We start from the raw sequence: 14,994 nt of genomic DNA, 5'->3' as shown, positions 1-14,994 counted from the left end.
GCAATGAGTGACATCTAGAAATACATCATTGCTACCCAAGTGGCAAGAATGTCGAGATCCGACTTAACCTTTCCATGGCTATTATCTTGTATAACTCAGTCCTTTTATCCTTGATATCTAGATTAATCAATGAGGCATAGACCGTGTCATCCTCTTATCAATCTTTGTGTTTCTTGATCTTTAAGTGGATACACTCAAAACAAATAAGCTCAATATCTTATATTGACTCATTTGAGCATGGTATACATTTTTGTGTTCTACTAATCAAGAGGCCCACAGACATCACTTCTGTCATATGGAAGAGATAAATCTCATCTACATCACTCATATCCCTCCGCATAATTCATTGCATACCCAGTGATCGATTTTATAGTCCACCTTGTTACAGGTGACGTTTGACGATAACAAAGTACCCAACTCCTTATGTAGGGAATAATAGTAACTTCAGGTCTAAGGACTATTCATACTAATAGTCACATGAGAATGTTTATGACACTCATATAATGATCCATGAAGCATTCTCATGGTGGGTCAATTCGGTACATATTCTTTAATAAATACTCATGTGCCAACCTGATATCTCATATCTATGACTTGTGAGATTAAGTCATCCGTTGACCTACATCTTAGTCTCAGCACATTAATATTGTCCTTGTATATTAATACTTGACTAGGAATAATTAAGAGTAGAGTTCTATACAAATCTACAATTCTCATAATTAATTCAACCAATTGATATATTGTATATAAGAATCTACTACCCTAGGGCATCATTATACATATTCATTCGACATTGAAGTGAAATAAATATAATAACCAATTTACCTTTTATTAATAAAATAAAATATGATATAATATGTCCTAAGTCAATCAACTCTTGATTGGCTCTTAGGGCTTACACTAACAATCTTCTTATGTCACTAGTGTCAATCACTGAAATATCTAATATCCATTGACCTAGTGTAACAATCATGCTTTCTCTATGCCAAAGCATTAGTTGAAGGACCCGCAATGTTAGCATCAGTCAATATTCTGCATAGTCTCACATCTCCTCTATCGATGATCACTCGAATAAGATAGAAGCGTCGGAATATCTAATACCCAGCATCACCATTTAAGTAAAATACATTCCCTGACTGTGATTTGGAATCATTCTTATCAATTTGGAAGCTAGCATCGATGTAACCCTTTACAGTAAGCTCTTCATTGCCTCCAAAGATCAAGAAATAATTTTGAGTTCTTCTCAAGTACTTAAGAATATTCTTGACTGCTATCCACTGACCTTCACTTGGATCTAACTAGTATTTGCTCATCATACTTAACGCATACGAGACATCTAGGCGACTACAAAGCATGGCGTACATGATAGACCCTATAGCAGATGTATAAGGAATATGATCCATGTGGTCTATTTCTTCCTTATAAGAGGGGGATTGAGTCTTCGAAAGACTCACAACATGTGACATCGTCAGCAATCCCTTCTCGAAATTCTGTATGGCAAAATGTTTAAGTACCTTGTCAATATATGTACTTTGACTTAGACTAAGCAATCTCTGAGATCTATCTCTATTGATCTTGATGCCTAAAATGTAGGCTGCTTCACTTAAGCCCTTCATTGAGAAATAATTCCTAAGTCAATTCTTCACTAACTGAAGAGTAGGGATATCATTTTCAATGAGAAGTATGTCATCTACATACAATATGAGAAAGATGGTTGTGCTCCCACTAGCCCTCTTGTAGACACAAAGTTCATCTTCATTCTTGATGAAACCAAACACTTTGATTGCATCACCAAATCAAATATTCCAGCTTCTAGAAGTTTGTTTTAATCCATAAATGGATCGTTATAACTTACACACATTTCCAACATGTTTTGGATTGACAAAACTCTCAGGTTGTGTCATATACACATCCTCTAGTAGATTTCCATTAAGAAATGCAGTTTTGACATCTATCTACTAGATCTCATAATCATAGTAAAATGCAATAGCAAGCATGATCCGAATAGACTTTAGCATCGCAACTGATGAAAAGGTTTCATCATAGTCTATACTATGAATCTGCTTGAATCCTTTAGCCACCAATCTACCTGTATAGGTATGCATATGACCATCTATGTCAGTCTTCACTTTGAAGACCCACTTACACCTAATGGGTTTGATCCCTTCAGATGGATCAACCAAAGTCTATACTTGGTTAGTGTACATGTATTCCATTTTCGATCTCATGGCTTCTAGTCATTTCTCAGAATTTGGGTCCTGTACAACTTCTTGATAAGATATAGGCTCATTGAAACTAACAAACACTACATCACCATTGTCAAACAAGAGAAAAGAATATCTCTCAAGTTGACGATGGGTCCTATTAGATCTGTGTAGAGCTTGTGCTACTTAAATAGGTTGTTGCTCTATAAAGTGTGTGATGGAAGTCAAAAGTTTGCTTTCATCACAATTTGACATAATAGATATAGGATAAGGAAAGTACATCTTAGGAGTGAAGATCGTTAGAGACCGATCAAAAAGGCTTTTGGGTTTGTCTCAAGAAGCTTATATCACTAAGATGCTACAACACTTCAATATGTCAGATTGCAACATTGAAAAGACGTCTATAGCGAGAGGTACTGTCTTGAGCAAAAGCATGTATCCTAAGACTCCTGAGGAAATAGTCGAAATGAAGAAAAAATCATATGTCAGTGCTATTGGTAGTTTGATATACACTATATTGTATACTCGTCCTGATATAATCTATGTTGTTGGCTTAGTTAGTCGTTTCAATCAACCCCAGGATCGAGACACTGGAAACGGTAAAGAGGATATTTAAATATCTCAAAGGAACAGCGGATTATTGCCTCTGTTGCTAAGGATCAGAAATGACCTTAAGTGGCTACACAAATGCAGATTGGGTAGGGGACTTGATGACAGAAAATCCACATCTAGCTATGTCTTCTTGCTGAATGGTGGCGTCATCTCATGGAACAGCAAGAAGCATGTTTGTGCAGCCTTATCGATAATAGAAGCTGAGTATGTGGCTTGTGCAGCGGTTGTGCAAGAGGCTGTCTGGCTAAGAAGGTTCCTAAAGCATCTGAATATTACTGAGGATAGTGGGAGTCCTGTTACAGTGTACTGTGATAGTCAAGCTGCAATAGCAAATATCATGGCAAAGGCAAGCATATAGAAATTAAGTATAATTTTGTAAGGGATATTGTTGACAAGAAAAAGATAATTCTTGAGTACATCCCTACACGAAATATGTTTACTGATCCTTTTACTAAGCCATTGACTAAAAAGTCATTTCATGGACATGTGAAGTCTTTGGGACTTCAAAGAATATAACTTATTGTAAAGACATTTTGATAAATGAAAAATGTCATGATCTATTTAGTATATATGTCTTTGTTACATTCGAATAAAAGTCTCGATAAGCATGTTGGCAGGTTGAGATTGGTCCACTCACATGGACAATCATCTCTATTTGTTGAGTATAAATAGAGGTAAGACCGTTACTTATAAGACAGCTTATGTAGCTGTGAATAGAGACATGCCTATAAGTTAAGGTCGCCTTGATAATTGTGTCAAGATGAGATTATTTATGTAATAATCGAAGTAAATTAACCCACCATTTACTAAACCTGTTGAAAGCCAGATTGAAATTCATATGTTGAATTCATCATTAGACATTAGGTATGTCTAGATCGAAATTTGTACGATGTTAAAATTTGGGAAAAACATGCGCTCTTTTTAGTAAAGAGAATAGCATCGTAGCATGTGATTCATACCACATGTGCTATGGCTACAAGAAGGGTAGTAGGAGAATGGATCCCTGCTTCTCTACTATGTGAGATCCTTGAGATTATAAGTTAATCTCAATCTTACCCTAAGTGACTATTTAGCTGTCTACTTGAAGTTCTGATCAGTGTCTGCTACTTTAGTGTGTTTCCTATTGGTCATGGATGATTCGGTCTATGGAGTATAACTAGAAAAGCGACTGATTAGAATGAATATATTCTAGCTAAAAGGGAAGATTAAGATTGATTTACATCTATGACATTTATTCATTGATACCAGTTATATTTTTAGTTTAGTACATAAAATGTAATTGTGAATAATTTGTTTGATTGGAGATGTTGAATATGCTCTTGACATATAGTCAATATGAGGGATTAGAGATGTTCATATTGATGTAAATAATTTAATCTGGGGTAAAGGCAAGTCATTGATGTCTCTGATTCGTTCAATAGAGTAGCTAAGTAAGGTGTGACAATCTTCTTAGCAATTGAATGTTCACTGTGCTTGTTGTCGCACGAATTATTTTTCCTAATGTATGGAATGGATGTTCTTATATTGGTCTTTGTGACTAATTAATTTTGCTTTGGTCTTCGTGACATGATCACCTTGAATCTATGTGACTGACATGGTCTATGTGACCATATGGATTGACTTGGGCGAATGGAGGATGCTAGACGTTGAGAAAATGAAGGGGCGTCGTTTTCCCTTCATCTCCCTCCTTGCTGCATAACGCCAAGGAGACGAAGGGGTGTCTTTTTCTCTTTGTCTTCCTTAACCTTCTTATAAAAGGTGTGTCCAAGCCATGAGAAGAGAATGAATCAGAGAGAACGTAGCAGAAGGTTTGGTGGTGATCAGAGAAGCAAAGCAGAACATCTGGGATTTGGCTCGTGAATTTTGAAGGACTTTCCGATTACCCGTGATTGTCCTTCCGACAGCGGCAGCATCTTCGTCGACCAGCGTCTCCTTCTGTGATTTCTTCCGGAGATCACTGTGAGTGATTATAGTTTATTTCGTTTCTGTTTCATGCTCTCAAATATATAATACTATTATCATCTATGGGTTGATAATAGACGTGCACTATATAATGGGTTGGTCCCCAAAGGATTAGGATAATCTTGAGACATCTCTTTATTCCCTATTGACGAAGAGAATTCGGCGCCGTCAACCCTAACTCCTCCGGAAGGCCAACCTTCTTCTCCTTCTTCTTCTTTTGCAGGATTATTGGATCGACGAGCTCTACACGAAGAACAATGACAGTTCCACTGCATTCAGAATTCATGCGACTTAGATTTTACGAGAATCATTGAAAACATAATTGCTGAGTTACAGCAGGAAAGCAATGCATTGAGATCGAAGATCAGGGATCTTGAAGCTTCTTCAAACACTCTCACCGTCAATCTAGAAGAGTCATACAAAAAGTTATTAGAAGGCACTGCAGAGATTGTAATTATTAAATCTGAAAAAGATATTCTTTCTGAAAAACTGAACAGGCTAAACTTTGAATATCATGAGCTTTCAGAGAAAATTGCTCAACAAGATGTTAACAGAGATAATTTTCAAAGAGAAATAAATAACCTTCAGGAAAAGTTGACTGAGAATGTGCAAGAGAACCTGCAATTCCAAGACATGGAAAATGAAATTGGGAGACTGCTTGATTTGGTAAATAATGCAATCCAGGAATCTGATCATCCTGCAGTTCCTTCTGATGGTAGTGCAATCAAGAGGTTGGAACTACTACTGAAAATACTTGTTGATAGATACATAAACCTTGTTGCAGAGAAGTCTATGCCTGAAGATTCTACGGGATCTGTGCCTAAAGATGCTGTGGAGCTTGTTTGTGCTGCAAACCAAATTTCCACGAGTAACAGTGAATTAGGAGATGTTCCACATAACATAGCACAGGAGTTAAGCAGCATGAGAATAGAATTTGACAATGCCATCTCTAATCTGAATTTGTTGACAGATGAAAAAAATGAATTTATGGAGAGGTGCCTATTTTTGAGTGGGGAAATAGAGGCGATAAGTGTTGGGTTTGCAAGATTATAAATATAGTTTCATATTGTAAAATACATGGGAAAGATCATGTGTTTATAAAGAGAAAAGATATCTCCATTGGCATGAAGCCTTTTGGGGAGAGCCCAAGAGCAAAACCATGAGGGCTTAGACCCAAAGTGGACAATATCATGCAAATTATGGAGATATCTAAATTCTTTTCGATCCTACAAGTAATATCAGAGTCCGGACTGCCAGAAGGTTTAACCACCGACTGCGCACAACAACCATGGTCTGATTAAGAACATGACATAAGAAACTAATAATACATAAACATAATGACAAAGAACCTGATTGAAGAGTCATATATTTGTCCTTTAGCGTCGTCCAGAAGATCCTGTGGAAGAAGAAGCAGCGGAAAGAAAAGGTAGGTCTTCCAAGGGACTTAGGGGATGACGACGCCGAAAAGTTTTTAGGTCAATGGGGAACCAAAAGTTATATCAAGATCCTCCTAAGCTCTTGGGACCAACCCTATATATAGTGGACATCTATTATCAGTCCATCAATAATAATAGATGTGAGACTATAAGTCCATATATACTGAACATCTATTATCAGCATATAGATGATAATAGATGCGAGACTAAAGGTTCTACACATATGAAATCCACATCCAATTACCCGAAATTCACTGGACATAAGTTAGATCACTTTAAAGAGTTCGGATAGTATTCACGTGTACAACTTACAAATAAGTCCACCTAATAGGGATAATTGTATCCAATAATAGGTAGACAGCAGGAATCATTGAAGGAAGAGATGGCCACTGAAATTGAAAAGAACAAGTTGTTGTCATCACAGTTAGATGTGATTTGCAACTAAAGAATGCGTTAAGGGAGCACCTTACTCAGGAGGAGGAAAAGTCTGCTTCTATCAGAGAGAAACTAAATATTGCTGTCAGGAAAGGAAAAGGACTTGTGCAGCAAAGAGATGGCCTGAAGGAAGAAATTGAGAAAATGAATATTATGATAACACATTTGAATTCTGAGAGGAACCGGCAAGTAGAAGCATTAGAATCAGAAAAAGAAATATTAGAAAATCAGTTTAAAGAGACTGTACAGCATTTGGCTAACAAGAACCAGACATTAAGTAAATTATCGAAGGCTTTGGATGGCATTGATATTGGGAAAGAAAATGCTAGAATTGATGCTGCTCAAAAGTTGGAAGAAATTGGAAACTGAATCTTGAATTGCATTCAGCATCTGCAGAACAAGAAGCAAAGAAATCCAAACGAACAGCTGAGCTGCTACTAGCTGAGTTGAATGAAGTTCAAGAAAGGACTGATATCCTGCAGGAGGAACTTGGGAAAGCAGAAGCTGCACTTTTTGAAGCATATAAACAGAAAGATGCTGCTGAGTTTGCTAGAGCATATGCTTTTCGCCATCTTGAGGAAATTAATTTGCTTTATTCTGAGGAAAGAGGCAAACAGATTGAAAATCTTGCTGAATTAAGGTCTGGCATTGGCCAGGTGATGAATAACTGTTCTGAATTTTCTGGTCTTCTTACTAGTTGGTTTATGAAGGATTTTGACCTCCTAAGTCATGTTGAGGCTTTTAGTTGGTTTTCTGTTCTGAATTTATTGAAAAGATTTCAAATCCCCTGTTAATTTTCCAGCTGATAATCCACTTCATGAGGTAATTAAAATAAAATATTTTTGACACAACTTTGTGATATCTTACTTGTTTTATGTTTCTTCGTGGTTGATTCCCAGGTTTGTTTGTTGCCTCATGAAACTTGTCATTTTCTGAAAAGTAGGTTGAGCCTATTTTTTCTCTGTTGTTACCGCAAGTAGGCTTGGTGAAAACGCGGATGATTTTAATATATATATATAATGCTGCACATGAACCCACTTCTCTTAAGATTGAAGGTGAACTAAGGTTCGGGTTTTTGAGTTTCTTGAGTTCATTTCCATTTTTTCCTTGTTATTTGTTTATTAGAATAAACATTGCCTTATTCATATCTTTTTTTGTAAAACCGTTAACAATCATCAAGACGCCTAGTATGAATAAACATGACATGTAAGGAAGCTCTTCAATATAGGAAATGGTCATCTTTGGAAATGTTCATCCTTCTTTGAGCTTACAATACTTGCAAATTTAAGGCATCATTATACCAACAGTGAGTTTGGAACTTAATTATTTTCTTATTTTGTTTCCTTTCTTAGGAAAAGTATTTTCTAGAAGAATAAAATTATAGTTTAAAATTTTGTTGCGTGCCAAGCGAAATGGACGAAATTTACCGTTCTGTCAACCTCCAAGCACCACTGGCGTCGTGGGTTACAGTGAGGCTGTTGCGACCTCTGCGAGTCGCGGCGAGGCACGCGCATGGACCTAGGGTGAAAAACTTCGGTTAGTAATTTTAATCAACTCTTAGCTATAATAAGATAACCTAAACTTAATCAAAGCCTAATAAAATTATCTTATTAATTTGATATATATTTTTATTTATTTTAATTTCAAAAATATATAATAAAATATTTATTTATTTATTACCATATAGACTATATTGATTGTCTTGGAACCTACTTGGTTCCCTTTGAATATCTTACAAATATATAATCAGCACAAAGTATGATGTTGATTAAGTTTTTAGATTAATATAAGAATGATACTACAAAAAACCTCAAGGAAGATGTCTCAATTATGTTGATCAATTTTGATGTGTAATATCTCAACTCCTTTTGGCAATAACCATCCTTCTTTCAAATTTACCAGGGTGTCACCGGCTACTAATGCGGCAACCTACATTACGAATCGGAGTTCTATTATATTGGGTTGTGCTTCATGCATTGCTTGCTAGTCTCATTTAAAGAAAGAACCGAATGTAAGTATTGAATTTCTTTTTATCACTCATGTGGTGGCTATTTTATTTATTATTAGTTGTCTCTATAGCAGAAGATGTTAACATAGTGATCAAATGTGTGTCTTATTGTGGGGATCGACACACTGAGAGAAGCCTTGACTTTTCCCTGGGACAATCATAGGTAGCTATTCCTGATTGTTAATTGATTGGCATACCTGTTATCCTAGTTTTTATTTGATGTTTATAGTTACTCAACCTAACAACCTCCTTCCCAAAGCCAATACGAGTCTACTTGTTGCAACACTGCTAAACAATTTTTAGCGATTGTTCCTTTTGGTTCTATAAGCCCTGAAGCTTACTCGCTAAAACCTGTCCCTCTGCCATGCTTTTCCCTTTTGCATTTCTTTTTCTCTGCATATACTTTATATCCTGAAGCTGGAGGTGCTTCTCCCCTCCAGTTGCAGCCAAAGAACTCAGGTATAACCTTTTGTTCAATACCTTTGAGGTTCCATCAATCAAGCATACACGACAGGATCTCCCAACCTCACCTTCTCCAAGTGTGGCTTTATTTCAACAATTTGGTGTTTTTTCCTCCTCATCTCAAACCATTACTCTTTTCTTTCTCACAATAATGGACCTAAAAGGGGGAAAAAACCCATCTCTATAACACCCAAATTCCTCTCTCTCCTATAGTTGTTTGAATTATTCGCAACAAGATATTGGCTAACAGTTCAAGAGGGTTTATCAATCGAATTTGCATTTGTTATGAATTGCTCTTTTCATTAACAATCCATTAAAGCAACTTCAGGTGGAAGAGTTGGGGGCATTAGTGAGACTTGCAAATGGTAATTCAAACTTTGATTTGAATCATACTTCAATATCCTTTCTCGGTTAACATGATTTACTTAACTCCGCCCGTGACGACCGGTCATGGCTGGTTCCAAAACCGGATAAAGGAGGAGGGTTGCGTTAGGTTACCAGCCGGCGTCAAACTATGGCAAATATTCAATGAATGAATCAATTAAACTATTATGATAATACTAGGTTGTTCCCCGAAAGGAACGCTTTGCAGGGTCCGACTATAACGTCTCGACAAGGACTGCTACATCTCCAGAACTCGGGTGTAGTGCTAAATATGCAAGAGTTTGCATGACAGGGTCCGACTGTAACGTTTCAGCAAGGACCGCTACATCTCCATGAGAACTTGAGTGTAGTGTTAAATAGGCAAGAGTTCTCACACCATAGGTTGGATAAGAACGAATATGATAAGAAAACTAATAATATAAGATTTGGAACATGGAACATAGGAACTCTCACTGGTAAATCAATGGAGATAGTAGATATGATGATTAGGAGAAGATTTAGTATTTTGTGTGTATAAGAGACAAAATAGACAGACGAAAAGGCAAAGATGATAGAGAACTCGGGTTTTAAGTTATGGTACACTGGAAAGAGTAAAGCAAGAAATGGAGAGGGTATTATTGTTGATATTTTGTTAAAGGATGAAGTTGTAGGAGTAGTTAGAAAGGGGGATAGAATTATAGCCCTTAAGATAATAGTGGCGAAAGAAACTATAAACATAATTAGTGTATATGCACCACAAGTAGAATTAGATGAAGCTACTAAATCAATATTTTGGGAGGACTTAGATGAAATATTACAAAATATTCCATCAAATGAAATGATTTTAATAGGAGGTGATCTAAATGGACATACCGGAGTGAAAAATGAGGAATATGAGAGAGTACATGGGAGTTATGAGTTTGGAACGAGGAATGAGGAAGGGAAAACTATATTAGATTTTGCGATAGCATATGACCTTATATTAACTAATACATTTCTTAAGAAAAGAGAAAAACACTTAGTCACATTCAAAAGTGGGAATAATAAATCACAAATTGACTTTCTTATGGTTAGGAAGAAGGATAGAAAAATTTGTAAAGATTGCAAAGTTATCCCTGGAGAAAGCTTAACTACCCAACATAGAGTAGTAGTGTTGGATATACGCCTCAAACATAGTATCAAAAGAAAGAAAATATATACAATTCCTAGAATTAAGTGGTGGAAGTTAAAGAATGGGAAGCAAAATATATTTAAGGAGAAGGTAGAAGTACAAGCATTAGGTGAAATATACGATAACTCTAATACAACATGGGATAAGATGGTATCAAAGTTGAAAATAGTAGCTAAAAGTGTACTCGGTGAGTCAAAGGAACATGCACCACTAAGTAAAGAATCTTGGTGGTGGAATGAGAAAGTACAAGAGAAAGTGAAGGAAAAACGAATAACTTATAAGGAATTATATATTTGTAAGAATGAAAAAAACTTAAAAAAATATACAATAGCCAAGAAAGAAGCTAAGAAAGTATTGAGTGAAGCAAAAAAATAAAACTTTTGAACGGTTATATCAAAAATTGGATACCAAAGAAGGAGAAAGAAACATTTATAGAATAGCTAAAGTGAGAAAAAGGAAAACAAGAGATCTTAGCCAAATAAAATGTATTAAAGATGAATATAATAGGGTATTAGTAAACGATGGAGAAATAAAAGAGCGGTGGAAGAGGTATTTTCATCAGCTTTTTAATGAAGGTTTAGATGACCAACTTAACTTAGGTAATTTAAGTAGGTCAAATGAGTATAGAAATTTTAATTTTTATTGTAGAATTCAAATTTCAGAAGTAAACAAACTTTAAATGAGATGCACAATGGAAAAGCTGTTGGACCAGATGATATTTCGATAGGGGTATGGAAGTACTAAGGGAAACAAGGTATTGAATGACTTACAAAATTATTTAACATGATATTGAAAACGAAAAAAAAATGTCTGATCAATGAAGGATAAGTACTCTAGTTCCCTTATATAAGAACAAGGGAGATATACAAAATTATGCAAACTATAGGGGTATTAAACTAATGAGTCATACTATGAAACTTTGAGAAAAAGTAATAGAAAAAAGATTAAGAAAGAAGACCGCAGTGACAAAATATCAATTTGGGTTCATGCCTGAAAGGTCAACAATAGAAGCTATACACCTTCTTAGGCAATTAATTGAAAAATATCGGGAGCAAAAACAAGATCTACACATGATATTCATTGATTTAGAAAAAGCTTATGATAAAGTCCCAAGAAAAATTATATGGAGAATGTTCACTACAACAAAAATCCTCATAGACATCGGTTTTCCACCGGTGTCTATTTCATTTTCGACCGATGTCTATGAAGCCGATGTTAAAAGTCTGCCATTTTAGACATCGAGTTAAAACCGGTGTAGTATCACTTAATGACACCGGTCTTCGAATCGGTTATTAACCGGTGTAGTATCACTTAACGACACTGTTTCATCAACGGTGTAAAACCGATGTAATATTGTATGTTAATAACACCAGTTTTGGCAGCGGTAAATGACCGATTTTACAGCGGTGGAAAACCGATGTAATATGTATATTTTTTAACAGCACAAATTTGATTTCCGAAACAATGAAAAGCCGACAATAATAAAAAAAAATACACAAATATTCACAAATTATACAAATATTCTTCATTCAACAATATCCATAAAATACACAAATATTCACAAATTATATAAATAATCTTCTTACAATAGTATCCATAAAATACTCAAATATTCTTTTTACATCAAAAGCTAGCTAATAGATATCAAAAACAAGGTAAAACATTCTTTTAACACATCAAGGTAGAACCGCACTTCAAATGTAATCTAGCATGCATTCAGCCCACTCGAACCGCACTTCATCAATTTTAACTCTGGAGTACTTGAGATTTGTAAACTATAAAAACACATAAATAATATATTAGTAAACCAAGACCAAAGATCATAGTTGAAAATGCAATAAGAGCACCAGGTAACAAGATGACTAATTGGAATGCTTAAAAAGATAAACATTCATCAATTATCTCAACCACATCATATAGTGATAGATCTATGAATAACAGGTTCAAATCTAACCCTTGCATCCTTTTGGGAGGCAATCTAATTTGATAAACGAGCAAAAAGATGATTTACTCAAAATTAGTTTGCATTTGTAAAAAACAATATCACTTCTGATACTTTATTTTGTACATTTTATCAGTTACAAGGAAAAAAGTACACTTACCACATTGAACACAAAGGGGCCTCTTTACCTGGAGACAAATTCATGTTCAAAAACAAATACTGAGACAAATCAAATTAATAGATGTGTAAATATTAGTGGAACTGTTTCTTTCGTTTTCGATTACCTGTTTCAAGATCATGCCAAGGATGGTCAGCCACTGATCTCTTGGACAATGACGACAATATCCTTTCATTCAACTTTGGAGCTGCAACGTTCTCCTGTTGTCCGCTCATATTTCTACATACATAACAACATAATAAGGAGTATTTGAGGAGATTGCAAGAGTTTATTGATAACAAAAGTCCAAGGTAACTCATGATCCATGAAAAAAATATATAGAGAGAAAACAAAAAACTAGCAATCTGGAAGTTTTGCGCCTTGGCATTATCAGAATGAAAGTTTAGTAATATGATAGCTGACGTTAAACAGAGTTGCAAATCCAAAAGATGGCCATTTGTTCCCCTATTATGGAAGTTAATTAACAATTGAACTTGTATCCAACAAATTAAAGAATGAAAAATTACTGGACAAGTTGGAAAATATGTTATTGTTTCATTTTTATGCTCGCATAATCATTGTGGTACTAATGAACCGTATACAAATTACAGGGCACTAATTGGATAATCAACCAACTGCTTGTATTTAAAGCAATGTACAAGGTTTCATCACTTAACAAGACCTCATAAAAACAAGTCCTTCATCAAGTTCACTAGCATTACTACAGCAGATCGATAATTCACGAATAGTTTAATGATTTCAATGCAAGTAAATGATCAAAATCAAGACTAAAAGAGATTAAAGCAGGAACCGGAACCGAGAGTGCGATGCTTTTACCTTGACGAAGGAATCGGAAGCGATGAGGGCGTAGTGATCGGGATCGGAAAGAGAGAGATCCAAACGCTTCGATCGCACAAGCACCTATCTTTGAGCAGTAGCTGACATCCAAGTAAGTCAAATTGCACAATCTTGGTGCAACAAGTTTGACAATGGCATCGTTCATTTCACTTCTTGGAAGCTCCAACCTCTGAAGGGAACCAGCACTAGACAGATAGAAGAACAACAATAGTGACGATCAGTCATCGAAACAAAAGTTCACCCAAATCTTTTAGAGGACTAAGTTCTCACCAAACTCAAATTGACCTACTAACAAGGAATGAATGTGTTATCCTCCAAACAAACAAAGAACAAATTTACCAGAGAGATGTCATCTAGAATGGTAAGTTACAGTGTGGTAATTGGCGAGAGGAATTTATCAACAAACTTAAAAAAAAAAATCAGTATGAGGGAAGCATAAAAAGTGGATTATCCTTTGCACCTCTAGTTGTTACTCCTACAGGAAGGTACCATGATGTATGTAGTTGGCAAAGACAAATCTAAAATAGACCTTCATTAAAAAGATGAAATTTCCAAAACGAAGGCGACCAGATAAAGCACAACTTCATGAGAACTTTTGTCATTTTGTACCACGAGCTTGGTTTGTTTATCAACAATTTGTATAATTGAGAGTGATAGCGACAGGCATACTAATTAAGTCATCATTTAACGAAGCTATCTCCATGCATTAAGCAGATGCAAGCTATTAAATTCAAGGGTATTAATCAGCTTGAATGAGATGAGATGAGATCTACATACTGGTCTGCAATTAAGGTGAACATGGACTCAGTATGGAGGCCGGAAACACTGAGCCTGCGGAAGGAGCCACAGCTGCGATCTATGAGCATGTGAAGCATTTTATCGAGTTGCTCTGGCTTGCAGTGCTGGCTCCACTCGTCGATGTCGATTTCCTGCCAGCAGTAGGGGCCCAACACTACCCGCGACCACGATTTGCAGACCCTAGGAATAACGGTGAGGATCTCTTGGAGAGGGAGGTTGCGGAAGATGAGGCCCAGGGCATCGGGGATCAGCTCCTCCCACGCCCTCGCATCACTCCCTTCAGCCATGTCGTCGCCGCCGCCGAGAGGAATCAACCTACATTCCTGTTCGAGCAACCATATCAACCGGCGAAATGAAAAAATCCAGGAGTTTGCAAAATGAGATGAAGGTAGATTCACAGGAAATTAGGAGCCAGAAACAAAAATCCAGGAAAATTATAAACAAATAAGACAAATGAAGAAATCAACTAACAGATCCACGGAGACATTGAAATGGAACCCTAACAAGTAACACCTCCGTAGTGGAATCTCGGGCGACCAAGGAAGGGAACCGCCCTATTAACGGCGGGGAAAGCAAAGAGTTTAGG

General features: G+C 36.1%; 2 protein-coding genes across 2 annotated transcripts; one reads left to right on the top strand and one right to left on the bottom strand.

The window, feature by feature from the left end:
* The first annotated feature begins 4,869 nt into the window (after positions 1-4,869).
* Positions 4,870-7,367, top strand: LOC121994728 (putative leucine-rich repeat-containing protein DDB_G0290503). The gene is made up of 5 exons (XM_042548667.1): positions 4,870-4,873; positions 5,074-5,773; positions 6,673-6,926; positions 7,037-7,305; positions 7,347-7,367. Exons 1-5 carry the CDS (start codon positions 4,870-4,872, stop codon positions 7,365-7,367), a joined length of 1,248 nt encoding a protein of 415 aa, XP_042404601.1.
* Positions 7,368-13,647: 6,280 nt separating this feature from the next.
* LOC121994727 (F-box protein FBW2-like) lies at positions 13,648-14,750 on the bottom strand (the record flags this gene model as incomplete). Its single annotated transcript, XM_042548666.1, has 2 exons — positions 14,388-14,750; positions 13,648-13,795 (listed from the first exon to the last, which is right to left on the bottom strand). Coding segments are annotated over exons 1-2 (456 nt in total), but the record flags the coding sequence as incomplete, so codon positions are not given.
* Positions 14,751-14,994: the final 244 nt, after the last annotated feature.

Source organism: Zingiber officinale, chromosome 6A (genome assembly GCF_018446385.1).
Source record: "Zingiber officinale cultivar Zhangliang chromosome 6A, Zo_v1.1, whole genome shotgun sequence".
NCBI lineage: Eukaryota > Viridiplantae > Streptophyta > Magnoliopsida > Zingiberales > Zingiberaceae > Zingiber > Zingiber officinale.
The sequence above is the reverse complement of the archived record's forward strand: the minus strand, read 5'-3'. Positions and strand labels throughout refer to the sequence as shown.